This window comes from Protopterus annectens, chromosome 8.part0, assembly GCF_019279795.1.
Source record: "Protopterus annectens isolate FY-2018-M chromosome 8.part0, PAN1.0, whole genome shotgun sequence".
Lineage (NCBI taxonomy): Eukaryota > Metazoa > Chordata > Ceratodontiformes > Protopteridae > Protopterus > Protopterus annectens.
Genome location: NC_056741.1, coordinates 153,688,444 through 153,712,533, shown reverse-complemented (window position 1 = coordinate 153,712,533; position 24,090 = coordinate 153,688,444). Strand labels below are relative to the sequence as shown.

Here is a 24,090-nt window from a genome sequence, read left to right as displayed (position 1 = left end):
GCTACTTTTGAATGCATCCGCACACCGTATAGTTTTTCAATATGGCGAACATGACGTACAACCCACCTAGAATTCTTGGGAAGTTGTACAACACAGAGAAATCCCAAAGAGAAAAAGATGTTTTAGTGACAGGAGGTTACATTTACCATATGGAAAAATGCATAAAACATTAGAAGTATTGGGCCTGTAAGTATAAATCTACTCAGAATTGCAAAGGTAGAGCAATTACAGCACGTATTAGTAATGGAGAGGAATTGGTTAAATCTGTTAGTCACACTCATTGTGGTGATTCATCTGAAGCGGAGAAATATGCAGTGTGTTATAATCTGAAACAAAGAGCTTCATTATCTAGGGATACACAGTGTAAAATAGTTGATGTGATCGTTGCATCTTCCTTAGACTTTGCTGCAATGCTGCCAAGTAGGAAGGCTTTACCACAACAGGTTAGATGAGTATGTACTCAATCATGCAATAAATATACTGACAACACATTAACTTTGACTACCGTTCTAGCTGCAGACTTCCCTTTAAAAGTAGGTGAATTCACAGTGTGAAGAATGTGTGATTCATCCACTGATAATATTGTTGTAATGTTCATTACTGCACAAAACTTATCTGATTTAAGTATAGCAGACATTTGGTTAATGGATGGAAAGGACATTACCAGAAGAACAGTGTGCAGACAATTATACACTATACACGCATTAGTGAAATACGGAGTTGTACAGCAAATCTGTATCCTTAATTTACTGCTTAGGGAGTAAAAAGTCATTACGATCTTACAACGTTATGAGGCTTTGTCTTGATTTAACTAGCAATGGTTTTATTTGTAATGCCAGTTATATTTTGTGTGATTTTGAAATAACAGCAATAAAAAGTCTTAAAAGTAAATGTGAATGGTGTTGCAAGGGTTAATTTTTCCACTTTGGACAAAATTTGTGGAGGAAGGTACAAGTTCTCGGTCTAGCCGCTTTGTATAATGCCAACATGAGTTTTTAGCTGTATGTGAAGAACTTGCTGCATTAGCTTTTGTGAAGCAATGTGAAGGGATTCCAAAATGTCAAAGGTTATGGTAAAACTTTCCTGCAGAAGGGAAGGAGTAGCTAAAACATTTTGCAAAATGGTATGCGTTTGGTAAACTGAGAGCATTTGGCACACAATCAACAAGCTTTATCTGGTTTCCAACTTTATTCCATATATCATTCTGGAATGTATCTGTACTGAATGATTTATTCCTACCTAGGACTCAGAATACCGCAGAGGCTTGGCCCAGAAGGTTTAAATGTTTAATAAGGAAATATGTCACAGACTTACATACTGTCATGTCTGTGACTGTCCGAGAACAGAATACAGTTGATGAAATGCAAGTTAGATTGTGTCGCTTGTCCACAGTCTCCCAAAGAAACACAAGTTAATTAAACGACAGAAGTAATTCCAATGTATTTTTGAGCATAAGTACAGCTGTATAGAATATGTTACAGCTATTGCAACGTTATTGAAGATGTGAACATTTGGTAACAAAGATATGGTTTTTTACATTTCCTCCACTTCCGCATCTTTCAGAATACAACACTTTCACATATCGTGGTTGGACGGCATTTGGTAGAGGGACTTTGTGTGTCTTTTGCAGGTCTGCATTACGATTTTGTGCATCTTGTGCAGGTGTGCATTACTTCTCCGGTGTGCTGCATCATGTCTGCACAGTTTATTTTTGGTGCTTTGAGTCTCACACTTACCATAAATGTAGATATTCGAGTGTATTCACTGTTGCAGTCATCACATTACGGTTATCTGCTTGCAGTAGCCCTCATGTGGGATTAGACCACATTCAACCAGGGCTGCATCTACCTTTACAGCCTTTCTCAGAGGTGTCCCTACCAGGGACATCCTAGAAGCTGCTACCTGGAGTTCTGTACATACCTTCACCAAGCATTACCACTTGCCAATTTATTTCTAAATCCAGAGCTGATTTCACCACTGCAGTCTTGCAGGGCCTTATAGCTGGTCCTAATGCTATGTAATTACCTCCCCCCATCCTTAACTTTGGGAATCTACCCAAATGTAATGACTGCAACAGTTTAACACGAAGAACATAGTACAGTTGTGTACACTTACTGTAAATGTTCTAGTGTATTCACTGTTGCAGTCCTGGTTACCCTCCCTCCAGCACCTTGACTTCTATTAACTATATCTCTGTTCTTGTTTACTATGCTTAAAGCTTTTTGGTGTATTTGCTTTTTTGTTGGAGGTGTAACCTTGTATATAATTGCTTCCCATTATGGGGGCACCTGAAATCTGGAGCAAGAAAAACTTTTAGTTATGTACTTACCATAACTTTAGATGTATGGGATCCATCTCGCCTACATTCTCTACAGATGGGTTCGGAGCCGATCCTTGGCTCCGACTCGGCCGCTATACAATAGAATGCAGTCTCTTATTGGCTGAGTTACCTCATATCCCAGGATGCACCACTACCACTTCCCCAGATCTTGTTTGTCCGCACTCATGCTCACAGAAACATACTATTGTTATAACATTCTCAGGTCTTCAAGAGAGGAAAGAAGTTCAATTTCGGATCGTCCGGTCTCTCCTGGTCTACGAGGCAGGGGGAAGGAGGGTGGGTTATTAGGAATGTAGGCGAGATGGATCCCATACATCTAAAGTTATGTTAAGTACATAACTAAAAGATGTAATGTGATCCTATCTCGCCTACATTCTCTACAGATGGGACAGCGTCCCTAGCACCTAATTCCTGGGTGGCTCACTGGAAAACACTCCTGAGAACTGTGGAACCGAAGGAAGCTCGACCCCTGGATGCCACATCTAATTTGTAGTGAGAAATAAAGGTGTGTGAAGATGACCACGTGGCAGCCGCACAAATGTCACTAATAGAGAGCTTGGAATGAAAAGCTGCCGAAGTGGCCATAGCCCTAGTAGAATGAGCTTTCACTGGAACTATAAGTTCCTTATTTGAGATGAGATAAATATGATTGATACAGTCCCTGATCCACTTGGCAATAGTGACTTTTGTGACGGCTTTGCCTAATCTATTATCCGAAAAGGACACAAACAGTTGATCTGATTTTCGTGCTTTGTGTGTCCTATCCAAATAGAAACGTAATTGTCTGTGTACATCCAAGCTGTGAAAAGTATATTCAGCTCTATTCGAATACTTAGGGAAGAAGACCGGTAGCTCTAGTGATTGTTGTAAACAAAAGTTAGAACAAACCTTTGGTATAAAAGATGTGTTTGGTCTAAGAGATACTCTATCCTTGTGAAATACCAAGTATGGTGGTTTAACACATAGGGCTTGAAGTTCTGAAACTCGTCTGGCTGATGTAATAGCAACTAGAAGGGCAGTCTTCCAAGAAAGGAATTTTAGATCACAGGTTGCTGCCGGCTCAAAGGGGGATGAGGTTAATGCACCTAATACCACGTTAAGGTCCCACGGAGGTGCAGGTTGAGATATAGGGGTCGAGAAGCCAAGCTCCTTTAATAAAGGCTTTGCACAACTTGTTGCTCATTAAAGGAGGTTCCACACTCTCATGAAAATTGGAAATAGCCGCCAATTGCACTTTGATGGTAGACACTGAGCAACCTTGGTTGAATAGGGAAGCTAAAAACTTCAGTACTTCTGACACCGAGGCTGTCAACGGGTCTAATCCTCGGAGTTGGGCCCAAATAGCAAACCTCTTCCATTTATTGCTATATATCTTTTTCGTAGAAGTCTTGTGGGCCGAAGACAAGATGTGCATGACTTCAGGGGCGAAAGAATGGCTCCTATGGTTGGAAGAGGAGTAGCCAGGCTGCTAACTTCAATGAATGGAGGGACTGATGGAGCTGTCCTGACTGATGCGTCAAAAGGTCCGGAACTTGGTCCAGGAACCAAGGACCCTCCAATGCATATTTGTGAAGAAAGGGGAACCAGACTTGTCGAGGCCAGTATGGGGCGATTAATATCATTTTGCTTCCCAAGCGAATCGCCTTCTGAATCACCTTGGGGAGAAGGGGAACCGGTGGAAAGGCATACAGCAGACCGGAGGGCCAAACGTGGACTAGAGCGTCCTTGGGGATCTCCCCCGGAACTGGGGTGAGAGTGAAGAAGTGCTGGCATTTCGCGTTGAGGGGACTTGCGAAGAGATTGCAACAAGGAACTCCCCATCTCGTGAAAATCTGCGCTACCACTCTGTCATTCAAGGACCACTCGTGAGGGGAGAGAATAGTTCTGCTCAGTCTGTCGGCTATCACGTTGGATTTCCCCGGAATGTGCGTTGCCACTAGGAAACGCTTGGTAGCAATCGCCCAATCCCATACTTTCATGGCTTCTCTGCAAAGGGGGTAGGACCTGGTCCCTCCTTGCTTGTTTAAGTACCAGACTACCGACATGTTGTCGGACTGAATGGCAATCGTACCCTGGGGGAGGTGATCGTGCAGTGCTTGCAATGCTAAAAGCACCGCCCTCATCTCCAGGATATTGATGTGGAGAAGACTCTCGTCGGAGTGCCACGTGCCTTGGACCGACCTGTCCAGATAATGTCCCCCCCACCCTGTCTGGGAGGCGTCCGTAGTCAACGTGGCAGAGGGGAGTGGGGGAACGAAGGGTCGCCCTAGATTCAGGTTGGAGGAGAGAAGCCACCAAAGAAGATCCTGTTTGCACGTGTCTGTGATCAATATGTGGTGACTAAGGGGAAGGTCTTGATAAGACCACTGGACTGATAGGAGCCACTGGAGTATCCTCATGTGCAACCTTGCCAAGGGGACCAGAAGAATGGTGGCTGCCATGGAGCCCAACAGCTGTAGGACCATTCTCGCTGGAGCACGACGTCTGAGGAGCAGTGCCTGAACCTGAAGCTGGAGTGTTGCTATCCTTTCCACAGGGAGATAGACTCGCATCTGCCTTGAGTCTATTTCTGCACCAATAAACAGAATACGCCGAGATGGCAGCAATACAGATTTTGACCAATTGAAGGTGATTCCTAAGGAGTTGCCTAGTGTGATAGTGGCTGCTAGGTTTTCCAAGAGTAGATGCCTGGAGGTGGCAGTTAGGAGCCAGTCGTCTAGGTATGGAAACACCTGGAATCCTAGACTTCTCAGGTGAGCAGTCACCACCGCCAAACATTTGGTGAACACCCTGGGGGCTGTGGTGAGACCAAAGGGCAGTGCTCGGAACTGGAAATGACTGTCTCCTAGGCTGAAGCGTAAGTGTCTCCTCGACGCCTGATCTATCAGAATGTGATAGTAGGCATCTTTGAGATCTATGGAGCACATCCAAACACCTTTCTCCAAAAGCGGGAGAATGGATTGCAAAGTGACCATCCGGAATTTGGACTTTTTCACAAATCGGTTTAGTTTGCTGAGATCCAAAATGGGTCTCAAGTCCCTGGTCTTTTTTGGCACCAAAAAGAATCTTGAGTAAGTTCCTGATCCGCCTGGTCTGCGGGGACAGGTTGGATGACCCCTTTTTGAAGGAGCTTTGATATTTCGTTGGCTGCATGATCCCGCTGACTGGGTGGCGGGTCCGGGATTCTTTGGACTGGTGGAGGGGGTTGAGCAAAGGGAATGGAGTAACCTCCGGCGATGATTCGAAGCACCCATTGGTCCTGAGTAATATTTTCCCAGGCTTTTAGGTGTCTCGGCGACCCCGACTGGCTCGGAGCTGCACAGTCGGGTACTCCTTCAGGGATGCTGGAAGGAGGAGGAGCCACGAAAGGACTCGCGGTCTCCAGTGTTGCGGGGGCCTCCACCGCCTCTGGGACGACGTCTTCCTGAAAAATTTCCCCGTCCTCTGCCTCTAGAAGAGGAATCTCTCTGCTGCGCAGTAAGGCTTTTGAGACTTACGGAACCACATTTTCCCTCCTCTTGAGCCTTGGGATAAGGTCTGAAGGGAGTGGAAAACCGGGCTCCTACGGCAGTTAAAGTCTTACCCTCCTGTTCGCAGCGAGTCAATGTGTCCTTTACCTTGGGTCCAAACAGTGAGGACTCATCAAAGGGGGCGTCGGCAAAGGAAGACTTAAAGGCCTCTGCAAAGTGACACAGGCGTAGCCAGGCTTGTCTCCGTAGAACAACACCTGTTCCAGCCACTCTACTCGCTCCTTCGCCCGCATAAGAAATGAGCCTCATGGACGAAGTTAGATAATGAAGACAGGGTAGCCAACTGGGAGTTAACCGTCTGGGTCAACTGCTCAGGTAAGTTACCAGAGAGGGTATCCGAAAGCTCCTTGATCAGATCTCTCTGTAGTCTGGTGAAATGTGTCAGGTAATTCAGAGACCTTAATGTAAAGGCCGCTGAAGAAAGGGTATGCTTGCCGTACCGATCCGTGCTCCTAGACTCTTTATTAGGAGGATGGACGGACGTCGAAGCCTCTGCCACATCTTGTTGGGTGGCAGATGCCACCACCATAGCATCTACAGCCACGCCCTTCGATAGAAAGTCCTTATCCGGGGGAGCCGAAAGGAATTTATTGGGGCGAGCTGGCACCGGTTCAACAGAATCCGGGTGTTCCCACGCCCTTCGAGAGATCAAATCCAGAAGCTCATCGAAGGGCGGAGACACCCAGGAGGCGGAGGGCTGAGCCCTGAAGGCCTTGAGGAAAACCGACTCCTCAGCAGAAGGGGGTTTGGACTGCCAGTCGCCTCGTTGCTTGAGGATCTCCAAGATGTCCGCAAAGGAGACATCTTCCGAGGACGACTTTGGGGACCCCTCCGCATCATCGAGGTCGGTATCCGAGGTGAGAGACTCATCAGGGGAGTCGACGTGTTTCCTCTTACACTGTTTCTTCCTGGGAGGTTCCTCCGAAAGCGTGTCGGACGGACCTCCAGGAAGAAGGGAACCCCCAATGGGGGTAACCTCAGGCCCAGGGGCCCCGCTGTCGTGAGACAGGGGGATTGCAACGGCGCCAGTCTCCATGCCCAGGGAAGGTGGTGGTGAAATGGTAGAAGTGGCCACAGAGGATTTGGCCAAGGCACTCCTCATGGCCTCGAAGGCTGGACCCCCAGAGTCCTGGGATGGTTCAACCCCCGAGACCACAACGGCAGTCGGAACCACTGCAGCCGACACACCGAGAGGGAGGCTCGGAACCGAAAGGATCGGGCCCGAAGCGTCCCACCCGGGGCCGACAGAGGAGGTCCGCGTACCGAACCCCAACCCAAGGGACGGGGTTGGAGTTAGAGTCGGAACCGACCCGATAACCTCCACCGGTTCCACCAGCACCGACTCCAACGGCGCCGAAGCTGTTGGAGGAGGAATCGATGTAGCAGGATGGGAGATCGGCTCCAGAGCCAACTGGGCTGGAGCCGAGATCAACTTTGCAAAGACTGGAGACTGAAAAAGCCTTTGAAGCACCCTGTCTAAGTCCGAATCGGACATCCTCGACCGAGAAGAGACCGACCGGGTCCGAGTCGACTTCTCCGCCGGCTCCGAAAGACTGGGGGACCGGCTCCGTAATGGTTCGAGAAGTATCGGCGCCGAGGGAGACTCCACTACAACTGCAATTTCCCTCGGAGCCGATGTGGACTTCGGCACCGAAAAGGAAGAGTCTGAGCGAGCAACCCCATCGGTTCGAAGGCAGTGGAGCCGATGAAGGTGACTCGCCTCGACGCCCGAGCTCGACTCAAACCAGAGGAGTCGAAGCTGGAGACATCGAGGCAGACCGTTCCGCCCTCGGCTCCGAAGTCCGTGGAGCCGACAGAGAAGCCTGCCAAGACTTTTTTGCTGCCGGATCTGACGGGCTGGTCGGAGCCGAAGACTTTTTCTTCCTCGAAGGTGAAGAAGAAGAAGATAGGGCTTCCTCAAAGGAAGGGGTAATAAGCCCTTGTAAGATCAACTTATTTTTCCTCTCTTGGAGGACGCGAGAGGAAAAAGCGTGGCAAACGCTACAGGACTCCTGAAGATGCTTCGGGCCCAAACAGTAGACACATAAAGAATGGTCATCCGTGATAGGCATTTTATAACTACATTTAGAACACTTTTTAAAACCTGATGGTCTATGCTCTTTAGACATGGTTATATAAACAATAAACACCGACTACCAAAAACAAAAAGTTAGTACAAAGACAACCTAGACTCTAACTTAAACGCCTAGGGTAGGGCTAGGCCCCTCTAACTTAAACGGGACCATTAATTACCACAAAAAAAAACACAATTTACCACAAGAAAATATCAAAAATCAATCACACAACAACAATAGCTGTTAAAACAGCTTTTGGGTAAGTTTTGACCAAAATTCAGACAGAAAAATTTCTGACTAAAGATACTTAGCTCAGCCAAGTCCGAGACCACGTCTATGCTGAAAAGCGGCAAACGAGATCTGGGGAAGTGGTAGTGGTGCATCCTGGGATATGAGGTAACTCAGCCAATAAGAGACTGCGTTCTATTGTATAGCGGCCGAGTCAGAGCAGAGGATCGGCTCCGAACCCATCTGTAGAGAATGTAGGCAAGATAGGATCACATTACATCTGATGTAATGGCATCGGCTGCATGCTTTATACCCCTGACTACCTGACGTCATGGAAGATGAGACAGTAACTAATGCAGGACCCAAGACTTTGATAATCAGACCGACTGAGGGCTACTGCAAGCAAATAATCAAAATGTGATGACTGCAACAGTGAAATATGAAGAACATCTGGTTTTACATTATTTTGGTCTTGGCAAAATCAGGTTCAGTAAAGTGTAAACACGGTCACTGAAGGTAAACCCATATATATATATATATATATATATATATATATATATATATATATACATACATATATATATATATATATATATATATATATATATACATACGTATATATATATATATATATATATATATATATACATACATACATATATATATATATACATATATATATATATATATATATATATATATACATATATATATATATATATACATACATACATATATATATATACATACATATATATATATATATACATACATATATATATATATATATATATACATACATATATATATATATATATATATATATATACATACATACATATATATATATATATACATACATACATATATATATACATACATACATACATATATATATATATACATACATACATACATATATATATATACATACATACATACATATATATATATATATACATATATATATATATATATATACATACATATATATATATATATATATATATATATATATATATATATATATATATATATATATATATATACGTGCATATATATTAAATTATAAAGGAATTCCCAATACTATTCCAAAGGTCAGTTGTCAATCTCCTCTCCGGTCCAGCTGGTGAATCTGGGAATCTTGAGGCAATGTTACAACTGCTTCATGTACACAGACAACCCTCTCCTCCTCCCAACAAATTCCAACACATGTGAGAGATGCAACCATATAGCCAAAATGGAGGCTAAGCTCTCTCAACTGAGTACTGGCGTAACCAATCAGGAGGAGAAGGACACCACACTCACTACAATTCCAGCCTCACATAGACCTACCACGACAGCAAACCAAACACAAACACATACTCGGAGGATCTAAATAAAAATCTGCCTAAGCAGCAGAGACCTCCAAAGCAGACACCCAAGCAACCGCTACCCCAAAACAAAACACGTGCAACACACAGCTCACAAAGCCAGTGTTCCGAACAGCCACAGCCCTTAAGGCTAAACACACCTGATACACTTATAATAGGTGACTCTATCGTCAGGCAAACTGACGTCCCGCTCACCAGGCTGAACAAAGAGAAGGTCACAGTGAGCTGCCTGTCAGGCGCTAGGAGCCGCCACACAACACAAGCACTCAGGTCACTCCAAGGCAAGTACAAATATGACTCAGTCATTGTCCATGCTGGTGTGAATGACCTGAGACGTACCTCCCTGGACTACATGAAAAGAGACATACAGGAGCTCTCTGAGCATGTAGCCCACGCCGGTATGATCTTGACCTTGACTAGCATCTTACCCTCACCAAGAATGATGCCACAATATGAAGACAAGATGATCAATTTCAACAATTGGCTTAAGTATTGGTGTCATTCAAAGGGGATCCAATGCCTGTCTGCCTGGGATGACATGCTCGACAAGCCACGATGCTTCGCTAGGGACAGCTTGCACCTGTCACCCCTGGGCTTTCAGATATTGGCAAAGGCTCTTGCCACCCCCATAGTGCCTTTTTTAGGCAAGGCTCAAAAGACAAACCCACCTCCATAGGTATCACAAGGGATAAGAAACTAAGAGTTATGCTACTCAACGCCAGAAGTCTAAACCTCAAGATGCACGCACTCGAAACTCTCCTTAGCATGGAGAACATAGATATCTGTGCAGTAACAGAAACCTGGTTGAAGGCTCCAGAGAGCACCCCAGCACTACCAGGTTATACCTCATACCATGTTTTTCGGCCCCAAAACTTGGACCGAACCACAAAAGGAGAGGGAGTATCAATATTTGTCAAAGATACCCACACCTCCAGGTTGGTGGCATCAGAGACTATCCATGTGCAACTAACAGTGGGTAAAACTGCCTTCCAGTTTATAGCCTGCTACAGACCACCCTCCCAAACCCAGGAACCCTACTCTGCCTTCCTGAGAACACTGGAAAATATGAAGGTCTCTCCAAACAGCATTATATTGGGCGACTTCAACTACCCTAACATAGACTGGGAGCATTACTCTATGGGAGCATTACTCTAGCTCCAACACTCTAGCCCAAAGGTTCCTAGAATTTAAAAACTCAAATGCTATGGAACAACTTGTTGCCACTCCCACAAGAGGGGAAAACATACTGGACCTGATCATCACCAACATGGGGACTCTATGCTCCAGACCAGAAGTGTATCCCTCACTGGTAAGATCAGACCATAAACTAATCTCACTAGATATTCACATTCCGACCCCAGCCCCTGCCCAGAAAACCACACTGAAAAACTTCTCTAAAGCAAATTTCACACTCCTCAAAACCGAGGTGGAATCCTTCAAAGCCCCCGGGCCTGTGGAAAATACAGCCAAGACCGCAGAATCCTTTATAAACGCATTCTATGAACACCTTCAGGAATGCATGGATCATGCAATCCCAAATAAAACCAAGACCCAATCCTCCAAAGTTAGGCGTCCTGTCTGGTGGACCCCAGCCATAAACAAACTATACAATAGAAGGAGGAAGCTACTACATGATACAGCAAAATCCCAAAAAGGGAAGGCATCTCTGATCAGTATTAGCAAAAAACTACGGGCACTTATAAAATCGTCTAAGGCCAGCTTCGAGAGAAAAATTGCACAGGACACTAAGGATAATCACAAGGCTTTCTTTAGTTATGTTAGGAACCTGGGTGGGAATTCCCAGATATGCTCAGAATTAGTCCAAAATGACAAAAAATACACCGAGCCCACAGACATTGCCAACATCCTAGCTGACAGGTTCAGCACAAACTCCCCCCCCCCCTTCTCCACCAAAAGGGCAAATATCTATCCCAGCAGAGTGCTGCCCCCCTGACATCTCAGATGCTCAGGTAAGAGCCGCCCTCTCCAAAGCAAAAAAACACAGCATCAATGGGAACAGACGGGCTGCGTCCTACATGAACTCCAAGAACTAAACCCAAACATAAAACTACTGTTCAATCTCAGCCTTACTACAGGATATGTACCCAAAGAGTGGCATACAGCAACAGTGGTCCCTCTACACAAAGGTGGTGCCTCAACGGATCCTGGAAACTATCGCCCCATAAGCTTGACTAGCTTGGTCTGCAAAGCTATGGAAAGGATCATCATGGACCTTATAAATAAAGATATTGGGGACCTACAGACACTGGATCCTACCCAGTTCGGCTTTGTTAAGGGCAGATCCTGCCTCTTAAACCTGGTCGATTTCTTTGAAACAGTCACCAAGGCCATTGACGAAGGGAAGGTGGTCCACACAGCCTATCTGGAACTTGCAAAAGCCTTCGATACAATACCCCACTCGGGCATTATAGATAAGCTCACCAGCTTAAATATAAACCCCTATGTCACTAGACGGGTTGCAAACTGGCTCAAGGACAGAACCCACATGGTTAGAATTGCTGGAGCCATGTCAGACTCCAAACCAGTTACAAGTGGCGTCATACAAGGCTCAGTCCTGGGACCTCTCTTGTTCGGTATATATTTCTCGGAGGTACAGGCTAACACGGAAGGACTATGGCTGACCAAGTTCGCAGATGACTACAAACTGGGTGCCATAATAGACTCTCCAGCCGACACAAGCATCCTACAAAAGGGCCTCACAGAATCAGATAACTGGTGCCAGAGCCATGGCCTCAAGCTAAACGCCAAAAAGTGTATAGTCATCCCCTTTGGCAAAAATAAAGTGCCCACAAATTACACATAGGTGGTAATCCATTAAGTACGGAAGAAGTAATTAGGGACCTGGGGACCCAAGTTGATAGCAATCTCTCATTTGACAACCAAGTGGCCAAAGTGGTTAGAAAAACATTTTATATAGCCCACCTAATCATGAAGGGATTCACATCTAGATCAGGGGAGGTCATCGTGCCTCTTTACTCATCCCTCGTCAGGCCCATAATTGAGTACAATGCCCCTTTTGGGATGTACCTTACCAGACACCTGCAACAACTGGAAAGACCCCAAAAGTACCTCACCAAGAGGATCAAAGGGCTCAAACAGATGCCATATACTGCCCGGTTAAAGAAACTCCAGCTCTATTCAGTGGCATACCGCCTGCTCAGAGGCGATCTGTGCCTGACGTATAAAGCCATGTCCAACCCGGAATTAATGGACATGCTGCACCTCAGAAAATCCAAATCCCATCGAGCTACGCGCTCGAGAAACTTGAACCTCAGCACTGAAATAAATAGGACATGCTGGAGGGACAGATTCATAACCCAGAGGCTCCCTTCATTCTGGAATAAAATCCCAGTCCAGGTTAGGCAGAGTCCCTCATTGACTCTCTTCAAGAGGAATCTTGATGAGTGGATGGGAGATAGTAGGTTTACCCCGGGTATCACTTCTGTGTCACTGTTAGACAGAGGCACAGTATACTAACCTCGAAAAAGGGCATAGCAAAATTAATTTAAAATGGGTGGCGAAAGCCAAACACACTCTGGCTAGGCTTATAAATGCCCTAGGGCAGATAGCCTAGTATGAACCTATGAACCTATACACACAAACACACACACATATAGATATATACAAATATAAATATATATATATATATATATATATATATATATATATATATATATAAAATACATACACACACACTGTTTATATGAAAAAAACAATTTTACAGTTATCACACAAGCATTTAAAAGTTAGAAAACGCCTCAAAAGTTAAGAAAGTCCATACAAGGTAATTTTTCTAGCATAAAAATAATTTAAAGAAAAGCAGTTATTCCACAAAAAATAAAAATATGGTAGGTTTCCCTAGCAGGGTACTTTATCTGCCCAACACTGAAGGATCGCTAGCCAACATCAGTTCCACAAAGCCTGCGTTGAGAACACTATGGAAGCATGAAAGCTCTGAAGTCCCACAGATGTTAGGGCATGTGGCAAGCAACCAAGTTTTGAAAGCTGGTCGTGATCATATTCTTGACAGGATATAACCCAAAAAGCTTAGGCTAACTGCAGCAGTAAGCTAATGGTGCCCATCTTAAAATGCCATACACAAACACCTCTTTTCCACAAACATAACATACGTTCAAACTCTGGACATACACACAACCAAGTCAAACAGACTCTTTAAACTTGTATATAACTAGCACTAACATTTCTCATAGTCATAGTGTCCTTTTTAATAACACATATATACATTAACTTCATTTACCTTATTATAATACTAAAAAGGTGTATGCTTTCTTCCTAGACTTTCACAGTAAACAAATGCTTAAAAAATTAAAATAAAATAAAAATGAGATGGAATATCAGCATGCTTAATAGTTTACTGCAGTAAAATGATGACCAATGGGTGTTTTTTTCTTTCTTTTTTTTCTTTTTTTTTTAAAGACCTTGAGAATTCATTAACCCGTTTTACTTACACAATAAGCAGAATTGAGCCTAGGCTGAGGTGACTGTCCACTTTTGGGCAGGCTATGCTGCTATCCATTTCAAACAAATAGAAGCAGTTCTTCTCTTTTCCCCGCTCTTCTCCTATGAAATGGAAGTTTTTCTGAAAGGGAAAAAAACAGTAATGAACTTAATTTTCTTAACTGTTTCTCTGAATATAACATTTTGTCAACACGATGTGCTAGGGAAACAAACAACAGCAAACAAACGACAATCTCAAACTGGGACAGCAAAAGAACCAATCAACATTGCAGCCTTCCTCACTAGAAAAAAATAAATGAAAGGTGATGGTTTAGCACAACGACAGCTTTGCAAGGATCTCAGGAGCCTTGTGAAGGGTTACAGCAGAGTCTGTGGCAACTGGCTTGTGGGATGTGGCTCAAACCAAGTATTTCTTGGAGTGGGGCTGGAAATCTTTAATAGCATTCTTCAATACAGGGTCAACTATAGCAGGGTCTGCCAAGGCAGTTTTTGTGGCATCATTTGAGCTGTGCACCAACAGCAGGATCATGCAATAACACTATCACATAAAACACTGTGTTGGATGTAACTTACTGTGGGGATATGGGATAGGTTCAGAAATCCACCTCTCTTCTGCTACACCAGCTCTCAAACTCCACAAATCTAGGGTCTTCCTGGGAAAGAGAGTTGGCTGATCCCTTCTTCCTTGTGAGGTTCACTGCTAGAGGGTCAGACTGTGATTCTACATGTTTGAATTCACTACAGCTGTCTTGTTCTTTTTCAGAGAAGACTCAAATTCAGCAAAGGGAAGGACAGGGAAATAAAGAATCTCTGTGGAGTCTGGGTTTCAAGAAAAACGACTTTAATGGGCTTAAATGCGCTATAATGGTGGGCCTGAGCATTAAAATGGCAATGTTGGTGGAAGCAGCGCAAGAACAACCGCACTGGGGTTACTATATACAGAGGGGCGCAGGGGCCTGCTGTTAGAAATCTGAATTTTGGAACAGGTGGCACCTACAAAGTCCAGAGCAATAACAGTATCTGAATCAATATCACTGCTGCTAGTATATGTCAGCAACTGAAGGGTTGGAACCAGCTGAATTAAAATGGAGTACTTTGTGTTTTGCCATTAAGTTCAAAAACATGTTCATTTCACCTTTTTCAAGTTGACAAACTCATACATCTGAATTTTATCATTAAAATGTCTGAACAAAAAACAAAAATCGATGTTCTTTTCTCAAGAAATGTGACAGATATCAAACGTTACAGCAAACTATTTATTCTGACAAGCACACACATTTCAGATTCTGCCATCTGCTTCCCCTAAATAGTATTAGGTCATTTAATCTTCTATATACGGCTGACCATTCCAGTGGTGTCTTGTCCTGAAATTCGCTAAAAATACCTTGAAGCAGAAGAGAAAGAGAATGTCATCTGAATATAGAGGCAAACTCGGGACATAAAGCATACACAAAACTCACAAACCACAACATTTGCAAAACAGTCAGGTGAACACATAAGTGTAGCCTACATTTTCTTATAAGTAGCAAATATAAACACTACACAAATATTAACTGACTTCAGGCCTACAAAGAATATTTACTGCTGCATAAAAGCAATATTTCTTTTTAAGTTTTGGCATACAACATGCCATTACTTTTTGATTAAAAGGCACAATGGAGATGCTACTTTTATGCGTTACTACAGCAACTCAGTTCAAGGATGCTTGCTAGGCAACCCTGCCAGCAACACTGCCTGGACATTTTGTGAAAAAGTCAGCGGCATTTACCTACATGAAGGAAACCTAGCCAAAAGCAGTCAAAACTCTGGTGAAAGTCTTCTGGAAAATGTGAGTTGCACAGTAGAACTGGTCAAGTTCAGTTTAAAATAAAACAAGACTATGAAGTGATCAGACAGCTAAGAAGCATGTCTTCTTTTAAAATGAGAAAAGTACAGTTGTGTACACTTACCATAAATGTAGATGTTAGAGTGTATTCACTGTTGCAGTCATTACTTTTGGGTTATCCTGCTGGCAGGTTGCCCTCAGCCAGCCTGAATTCCAAAGTCTTGGTCCGGTGTCGGTTGCTGTCACCTCTTCCCTGACGTCAGGGCTATAAAAGATGCAGCAGATGCCATTTTCTTCAGTTTTTCTTGCCCCAGATGTCAGGTGCCCCCAAAAGGGTACGCTAAAAATATATAAACAGAACATACATGCACCAAAAAATATTTTACCTTCATCTACAAGCAAATACACCACATAAGTTGTATAGATTAGAGAAGTAAAGATATGTTCCAGCAAAAATAAGGGGGATGGCGGGTGGGTAACCTGGACTGCAACAGTGAATACACTCGAACATCTACATTTATGGTAAGTGTTCACAACTGTACTATGTTCTTCGTGTTTCACTGTTGCAGTCATTACTTTTGGGTAGAGTCCCAAAGCTATGGTTGGGAGGCTGGAGCTAAAGAGCATTAGGAGCGGCTATGAGGCCCTGCAGAACTGCAGTGGCAAAGCCTGCCCTGGATTTAGAGTAGAGTAGAGTGGCAGATGATAGTGCTTTGTAAAGGTGTGCACTGAACTCCAGGTAGCAGCCTCTAAAATGCCTTTGGTTGGTACTCCCCTGAGGAAGGCTGCTGAAGTGGCTGCTGCTCTGGTTGAATGTGGCCTAATGCCCTTAGGCACTGACTTGCCATGTTGTGAATAGCAAAAATGGATGCAGTGGCCTATCCACTTTGAAATAGTCTGCTTTGAGATAGCCTTTCCTTGTGATCCTGCAGCATATGCCACTAGTAATTGCTCTGTCTTTCTGAAAATTTTGGTTCTGTCCAAGTAGAATCAAAGCGGTCTGTGTATGTCCAAAGAATGCAGAATTCTCTCCCCCTTGTTCTGTGGATTTGGATAAAAAGTTGGCAGATGAATAGTTTGGTTAAGAGCCACACTGGACACCACCTTAGGCATAAATGTCGGGTTTGTCCTCAGAGAAACCCTGTCTGGATAAAAAATGATAAAAGGTTCCACAGCCATGAGTGCCTGTAGCTCTGAAACTCGTCTTGCAAAGTTATTGCTAGGAGCAGAGCTGTTTTCCAAGATGAAAACTTTATATCAGCAGTAGCGGCTGGGTCAAAAGGAGGCAGAGTGAGTTTTTCCAAGACATAGTTGAGGTCCCATGCAGGTATTGGTGATCTCCTTGGAGGCCTTACGTTTTTTGCTCCTCTGAGGTACTGCCTTAAAGGATGAGAAAAGATTGATGGCTCTGTATTATAATGAGCCAAAATGGCAGAGGCATGAATTTTAATGGATGAAAATGAAAGGCCTTTGTCCAGAATCTCAGTTAAGTATTGCAAAATCTGAGGGATATTTGGTACAGCTGTGTCAATTTCTTGTGCCTGGTTCCAAGCACAGAATCTCTTCCATTTTCCAGCGTAAGATTTTCTAGTACTAGGTCTTCTGGCTTCCAAAATGACATCCATCACAGCTTTAGTGAGAGGTGTGTTTTGCATGACTACATTATCTGCCATGCTGCCAGGTTTAAGGTCCTGAGTTGGCTGTGCAAGATCGGATTGTTTTGTTGGGACTGTAGATGAGGTATTTCAGGTAAGGTCCAAGCTGGGCATCGAGACAAGTTCCTTAGGACTGGATACCAGTACTGGCGGGGCCAGTCTGGGGCAACCAGTATCATCTTTGGCTTCTCTTGTCTGACCATTAAGAGTACCTTGGGGAGGAGAGGCAGTGGAGGAAAGGCATATACTGCTAGGTTTTTCCAGCTGAAAGATACGGCGTCCACTTTCCATGCTCGTCTGTGATAAGTCCTTGTGCAGAATCTTTTTAGTTGGTAGTTGTGAGGAGAGGCAAATAGATCTATATCCGAGCATCCCCATTTCCTTGTTATCATGCTGAAGACTTGTGGATCCAACTTCCACTCGTGGGGATCCATGAGGTTTCTGCTTAGTTCGTCTGCCAGAGTGTTTTCCTTTCCTGGCAGGAATTGTGCCTGCAGATGTACTTGGTAAGTCAATGCTGTGTCCCACAAAGTCATGGTTAGTCTGCAAAGGGGGTAAGAATGTGTGCCCCCCTGCTTGTTTATATACCACATGACCGTGGTGTTGTCTGTCTTTATCAGTAGTTGTCCCAGATTAAGTAGGTCCTTGAAGGCTGTCAGGGCATTCTGAACAGCTAGCATCTCTTTTTGATTGATATGTAGATGCATTTGGTTTGAGGACCATGTGCCTTGAATACATTTTCCTGCCATGTGGGCACCCCAGGCATAATCTGATGCATCCGTTGTTAATATTTGCCTGGCTGGGGGTAAGGTGAATGGCTGTCCCTTGTTCTGGTGACAAGCCTTCGCTCACCATCCAAACTCCTGTTGCAGGCAGGGAATGAGGGTAATTATTGTTTCCAGGCTGTGGCAATGTTGAGTCCAAACACTTTTTAGGTACCATTGAAGTTTCCTCATATGCAGTCTTGCATATGGAATTAGTAGGATGCAGGATGCCATGAAGCCCAAAGCCTGCAGAATTTTTCTTGCAGATAACTGGGCCTTTGTTGCCAACATTTTGAAATAGGTAGTCAGTTGTCTTTTTTGTCAAATGGTTTGTTGTAACCCATTGTATGTTGTTCTGAAGAAGTCAGGTACCTACACAAAAGACTTTTCTTGGATTCTTATTAAACGTTTCGGTTGCTGCTACACTTGGTTTTCGTTTCTTAGTTTGTTAGCCTTACCTGGTTTGTGGTTATTCATGGCAACGCGTGTGAGCAGTGATTCCGACTCCTTTGTACCACAGGAAACACCCGCAATTTTTAAATCCAGTACTTCTGCCGTGGACTTATTGGATATATCAGATAATCCGGTCGTGGGCAGTGGCTATGACTTGATTCAAAGTAAGCTTGAAAGCTTGTTTTCTAGATTAGATAAAATCGACGCTGAACACCGCGAATTTCGCGAAGTCTACTTATCAGCTGTCAATTTAATTAAAGGGCAGCATAAAAACATTAGAGGCATGGAGCTTACTGAATTTGTCGAACATGGCCCTACTATCGCCAACAAGGCATCAACGGATTCTCTTCAGCTTCCTGCTTTCATGAATAATGACGTTACCGTGTTTGAACCCGAAAGTATCTCTGGTACACAGGGGCAGGCTGATTCGAACAGCCTGAAGCTTCACGTGCCTTTGGGGAATCCAACGGAGTTTAATGGTACTACTGTCATTAAACCTAATGTAGGGCAAACACGCAACCATCCTTTCCCGACTGATGGAAGGGAAAAGCCTATGGGAAGTACGCTTCTGACAGTTACCGATCCAAATTTGGATTTTACCAACACAAACAAGGCACCATCTCTTCCACCTGCACATTCTGACTCTGCGCAAGTAGGTAAAATTAACAATATGAATGTACCTAGTTGGATCAATAACTATTACACCTTTTCTAGAATACCTGTGCAAGGTGTAATTAATAATGGCATGGTATCTGATGCCATTAACAGTTCTGATGAGGTAGTAAACACTATTTCCTCTAAACTTAAATCTTTTGATGTATGTTTACTGAAACTTAAAAAATTACAACTGGAAGTTGCCTATTTTACTGAATGCCTTTCATTAAAGATAGTACCTAAAGGCCTTAGGCGTTCTTCGTATCCAACTGGCCTTGAGGCCGGTTCTGTGTTTCATGCAGACCTGATAAATCTTTTTGATCGTCATGGCTTGGAATTAATAGCCTTAATAGTGAAACACTACAATGTTTGGATAGAAGATCTTTCTCAACATATCATTGACTTGGATAAATCTATTGTCAATGATTATGAGTTCAACAGATATAAGTTTGAATACGACCGTATCTTTGTAAGCATTGATAACCATATGATTAAGTTGCAGTCTCACAAGGTAAAGAAAATATCAAGGGATTGTGATGCTTACAAGCAGGGTCTAGCGTATTCAAACCCACCACTAGGTCAGACATGGAAGAAGGTTATTCCTGTTTCTAATGCCCGTTTGGTTACCAGGGTTGGGCAACTCAGTCCTCCTTCTCAGGACCACCCTTCTAACAATGTTGGTATGCCTAGGTGTAATTTTGATAATGACGCCACTGGTGACTCACTAGGCAGCAACTCGGGAGTTGGTGCACCTATTGGTACACCTTGGAGTGAGAGACTGAGAAGTGGCCATTCTAACCGGGATTTTTCTAATCACAACTCCAATTATTATTCAAATTTTCAGCAGCGCCCCTTCACGGGAGCAAGACCAAAAACCAGGAATTTCCAACAATTGCCAACGACGAGGACCAACAAACATCAGATCATGATTCACAATCACCTCCTTGTATCGTTGCACCTATTCCGGTCGAGGTTGGAACTATTATGCCCTCTGTTGATGTGGGTGAGTGTGTCAACACATCACAACTTGACATACCTGATACAAGTCATGCTGATTTCAGCTTAACATCAACACATGTTGAGGTTGTCAGCAATAGATCAGGAGACTTTCAAGTTTATAATTTTAGCACTACTAAATTTGACACTGGTATGGTTGAACTGTTGTCTAAAGGTTTAACTTTTGTTCCTACTAAGTGTCTGAATGTTGTTAATACTATTTTAGACATCAAAATCCTTACTAGGAAATTGAACTTTTCGTTGCTAATGGGTAATAATCCTACACCCATTGATTATGGCCAGTTGTATGTATCCAGTTCTTATAATCCTCCACTGCATCCAGCTTTAGAATTATTTGAGAAATGCTGTGAGTTAGATATTAGGCATCTGGATTCTAACAACACTTTCCACAAAACCTCATTTAATTTAACGAAAACAGAGGAGGAATATCTACAGTTTTTTAAATCTCAGAACCTTAGGTTCTGTAAACCTGATAAAGGTGGTGGCTTGGTGGTCTTTAGTACATCTGACTACCAAGCACGACTAAATGAGGTTTTAAATTCTGATACATACGAACACAGTTCAAGATCTGAAGTCAATAGGGCTTATATGATAATAAAAGACTGCATAGAAGAACTTTTCATTGACAACAGAATTGATCAAAAAGTATACGGATATTTGACTACTTCTTTCCCTAGATTCCCGTGTATTTTTGGGATTCCCAAAATACACAAGAGTGTTGACAACCCCCCACTCAGACTGTTGGTTGATAGTAGAGGTTCACCCACTTATTCCTGTGCTAAGATTGTTGATAGCATACTCCAGAAGTATGTACTCAAAGAGGACCACATTTGTAAAGACTCTTGGTCATTCCTAGAGAATATCAGATCAGTCGAATACAATGCACAGAGTAATTTTTTAACTATTGACGTGAAAGACCTGTATAGTAGTATACCTCACAATGTTGCACTTGAATGGGTGGGTTTGGCGTTAAAGAAACATGACGCTCCTGATAGAGAAATCTATCTTGTAACTGTGCTTAGTGACCTTGTGCTTTCTTACAACTTTTTCATGGCCTACAGTGAGTTTTACTTACAGAAGGTGGGAGTAGCGATGGGTTCTCCCTGTGGTGGAAGCATAGCCAATTTGGTTATGGCCCACTGGGAATCTGAATTTGTATTCTCTGACCAAAATCAATACCGTGACAAGGTCATTTACTACACTAGGTTTCTTGATGACATCTTCATGTTGATTGATGTCAATGAGGTGACAAGCAAACTTGTCTTGCAGTATTTTAATAATACTACAGACTTCTTAGAGTTTACTCACACTTTTTCGTCTGATAGTATATCGTACTTGGACGTCTTGCTAAGTAAAAATGTTGAGTACAATTGCTATACAGCAAAGATTTACCGAAAGAAGACTTATTCTAATACTTTCCTCCATTTTAGTAGTTGCCATCCTTTTTTCCAAAAGAGGTCGGTTGTAAAGGGCCAATTAGTTAGAGCCTCTAGAATGGTAAGTCTAGATGACGATTTCAGTGAAGAATGTGTAGTGCTTAAAAACATGTTTTTACAGCGTGGTTATCCTGATTGTCTTTTGGACAATTTAATTAAAGAAATAACGCATAAAAGAGATCAACTATTTTACAAACCACTTCTTCCAGTGACTGAGATTGGGGTTGCCAGTCCTGTGTATTGTGTATCCAATTCTATCACTGATAATACACTAGTGAGTGAGCACTCTCACCAACAAGTTAAGGATGATGTTACTACTCCTATGTTTATAACAACTTTTAGTATAGGTAGTAAGGTTTGTATTGACACTATAAATAAAAATTGGGAACTCTTAAAACTATACCCAAATGTTTTCGACAAATTGGGTGCTAGACCTAAGGTAGTCTTTAAGAAGGGGAGGAACATTAAAATGATTTTGGAGAGTAATTTGTCCTCACCTGTTTTTAATGCTGGCATGTGGAAGTGTCAAAACTGTAACTACTGCAAGTATGTAGAAGAGGTATCCCAATTTAGTTTAAATGGGTGTCTATATAAATTAAGACACAAGTTGAATTGTAATTCTTCCTTTGTTATTTATCTGGCTAGGTGCACTGTGTGTCCTGCGTTCTACATAGGTAAAACCGAAAGAAGACTCAGGGACCGCATTTATGAACACACATATGCTATTAAAAAGCTTAAATTAGACAATGCCCTAGCTAAACACATCTCAGTGTTTCATAATCATGCCTTCAAGTTTTTGGCTATTGATCAAGTTATTTGCGATAGCAGAGGGGGGCCACGACCTTTGAAGCTTGAAGAAGCTGAATTGATGTGGCAGATTAGGGTTAATGCTTATAGTCATCCAGGCATCAATGATATGTGTTCAATATCTAGTTTGTTGAAACTGAAAAGTTTAAACAGATGAGACTTTTTAGCCAGGATTTCATTAGTATTGTTTTATACCTTTGTTATGTTGTTTTTAAAGTATAACTTTTTTATATACATTTTTTACATACATTTTTTATATTCAGCTCTTTCTTTTTTATATTCAGTTCTCTTTTTTATTACAATAAGAGGTTTAACTTATAAGTGAGTATGTTGCTTTAAATATGCAAGTAGTTGGTTCAGCGTTTACGTAAAAACAGGCTTGCTTTATGTATTTTGTCAAATGGTTTGTTGTAACCCATTGTATGTTGTTCTGAAGAAGTCAGGTACCTACACTGACGAAAAAGCGCTTTAAAAGACTTTTCTTGGATTCTTATTAAACGTTTCGGTTGCTGCTACACTTGGTTTTCGTTTCTTAGTCAGTTGTCTTTGTTTGTCTGGCGTGAGATAAGCCATCTGGGCAGTTGTATTTCAGCTTGCACCCAGGAATATTATCTCTTGACAGGGTACTAGTTTTGATTTCTTTTCGTTGACTGTGTACTCTTGGCATGTTAAAAGTCTCTTTACAAACGCCAGATGCTATTAGTAGAATGTCCTTGTTCTCTGCTTGAACGAGGCAGTCGTCCAAGTAAGGATATATTTGTATTCCTCTGTCTGCAGAATGCAATTACTGGTGCCAGGAACTTTGTAAAGACCCAGAGCGCAGTAGATAAGCCAAACGGCAGTGCAGAGAATTGGTAATACATTACGCCAGCCTTGAATCTGAGGTATCTTCTGCATGTTTGTCTGATTGGGACATGCAGGTATGCCTCTTTTAGGTCTGATGTCACAAGGCAAGCCTTCTTGCCCAATATGGGCAGAAGCTGCTGTAAAGTCAGCATTTTGAATTTTTGTATATCCAGGTATGTGTTTAGAATAGATAGGTCCAGTATTGGTCTCCAGGTCTTGTCCTTTCTTGGGACCAAGAAAAGTCTTGAGTAAAATCCTTGTCCCTGCTCTTGCTCTGGTACTTGTTGAATTGCCCCCATGTCCATGAGGGATGAGACTTGTTTTTGTGCCTCTGCCCATTGATTTTTTGGCAGGTCTGGCCAACTGTTTGCCCTTGGCAGGGCATGGAAGTGAAACTGGTAGCCTTGTGGCACTATGTCTAGGACCCATTTGTCCTGGGTTATAATGTGCCAATTTTGAGAAAAAAGTGCTAGTTTTCCCCCTAAAGGTGCTGCCAGAAGATAAGTGCTTGGCGCAGGCGGGGGGAGTCATTGGGACTGTTTCCTATATGGCTGTGATTTGTCTTCTCCACTTTTGGAGGTAGAAG

The 24,090-nt window shown here is 42.9% G+C and overlaps 1 protein-coding gene across 2 annotated transcripts in view; it reads right to left on the bottom strand.

Annotated features, from left to right (window-relative positions):
- M6PR (mannose-6-phosphate receptor, cation dependent) overlaps window positions 1-24,090 on the bottom strand; it is a 648,471-nt gene that overhangs the window by 187,188 nt on the left and 437,193 nt on the right. For both annotated transcript variants that reach the window (XM_044079663.1, XM_044079661.1), the window contains exon 5: window positions 14,038-14,168. In XM_044079663.1, the coding sequence (XP_043935598.1) occupies window positions 14,038-14,168 (131 nt within the window). The remainder of the gene's footprint in view (window positions 1-14,037; window positions 14,169-24,090) is intronic.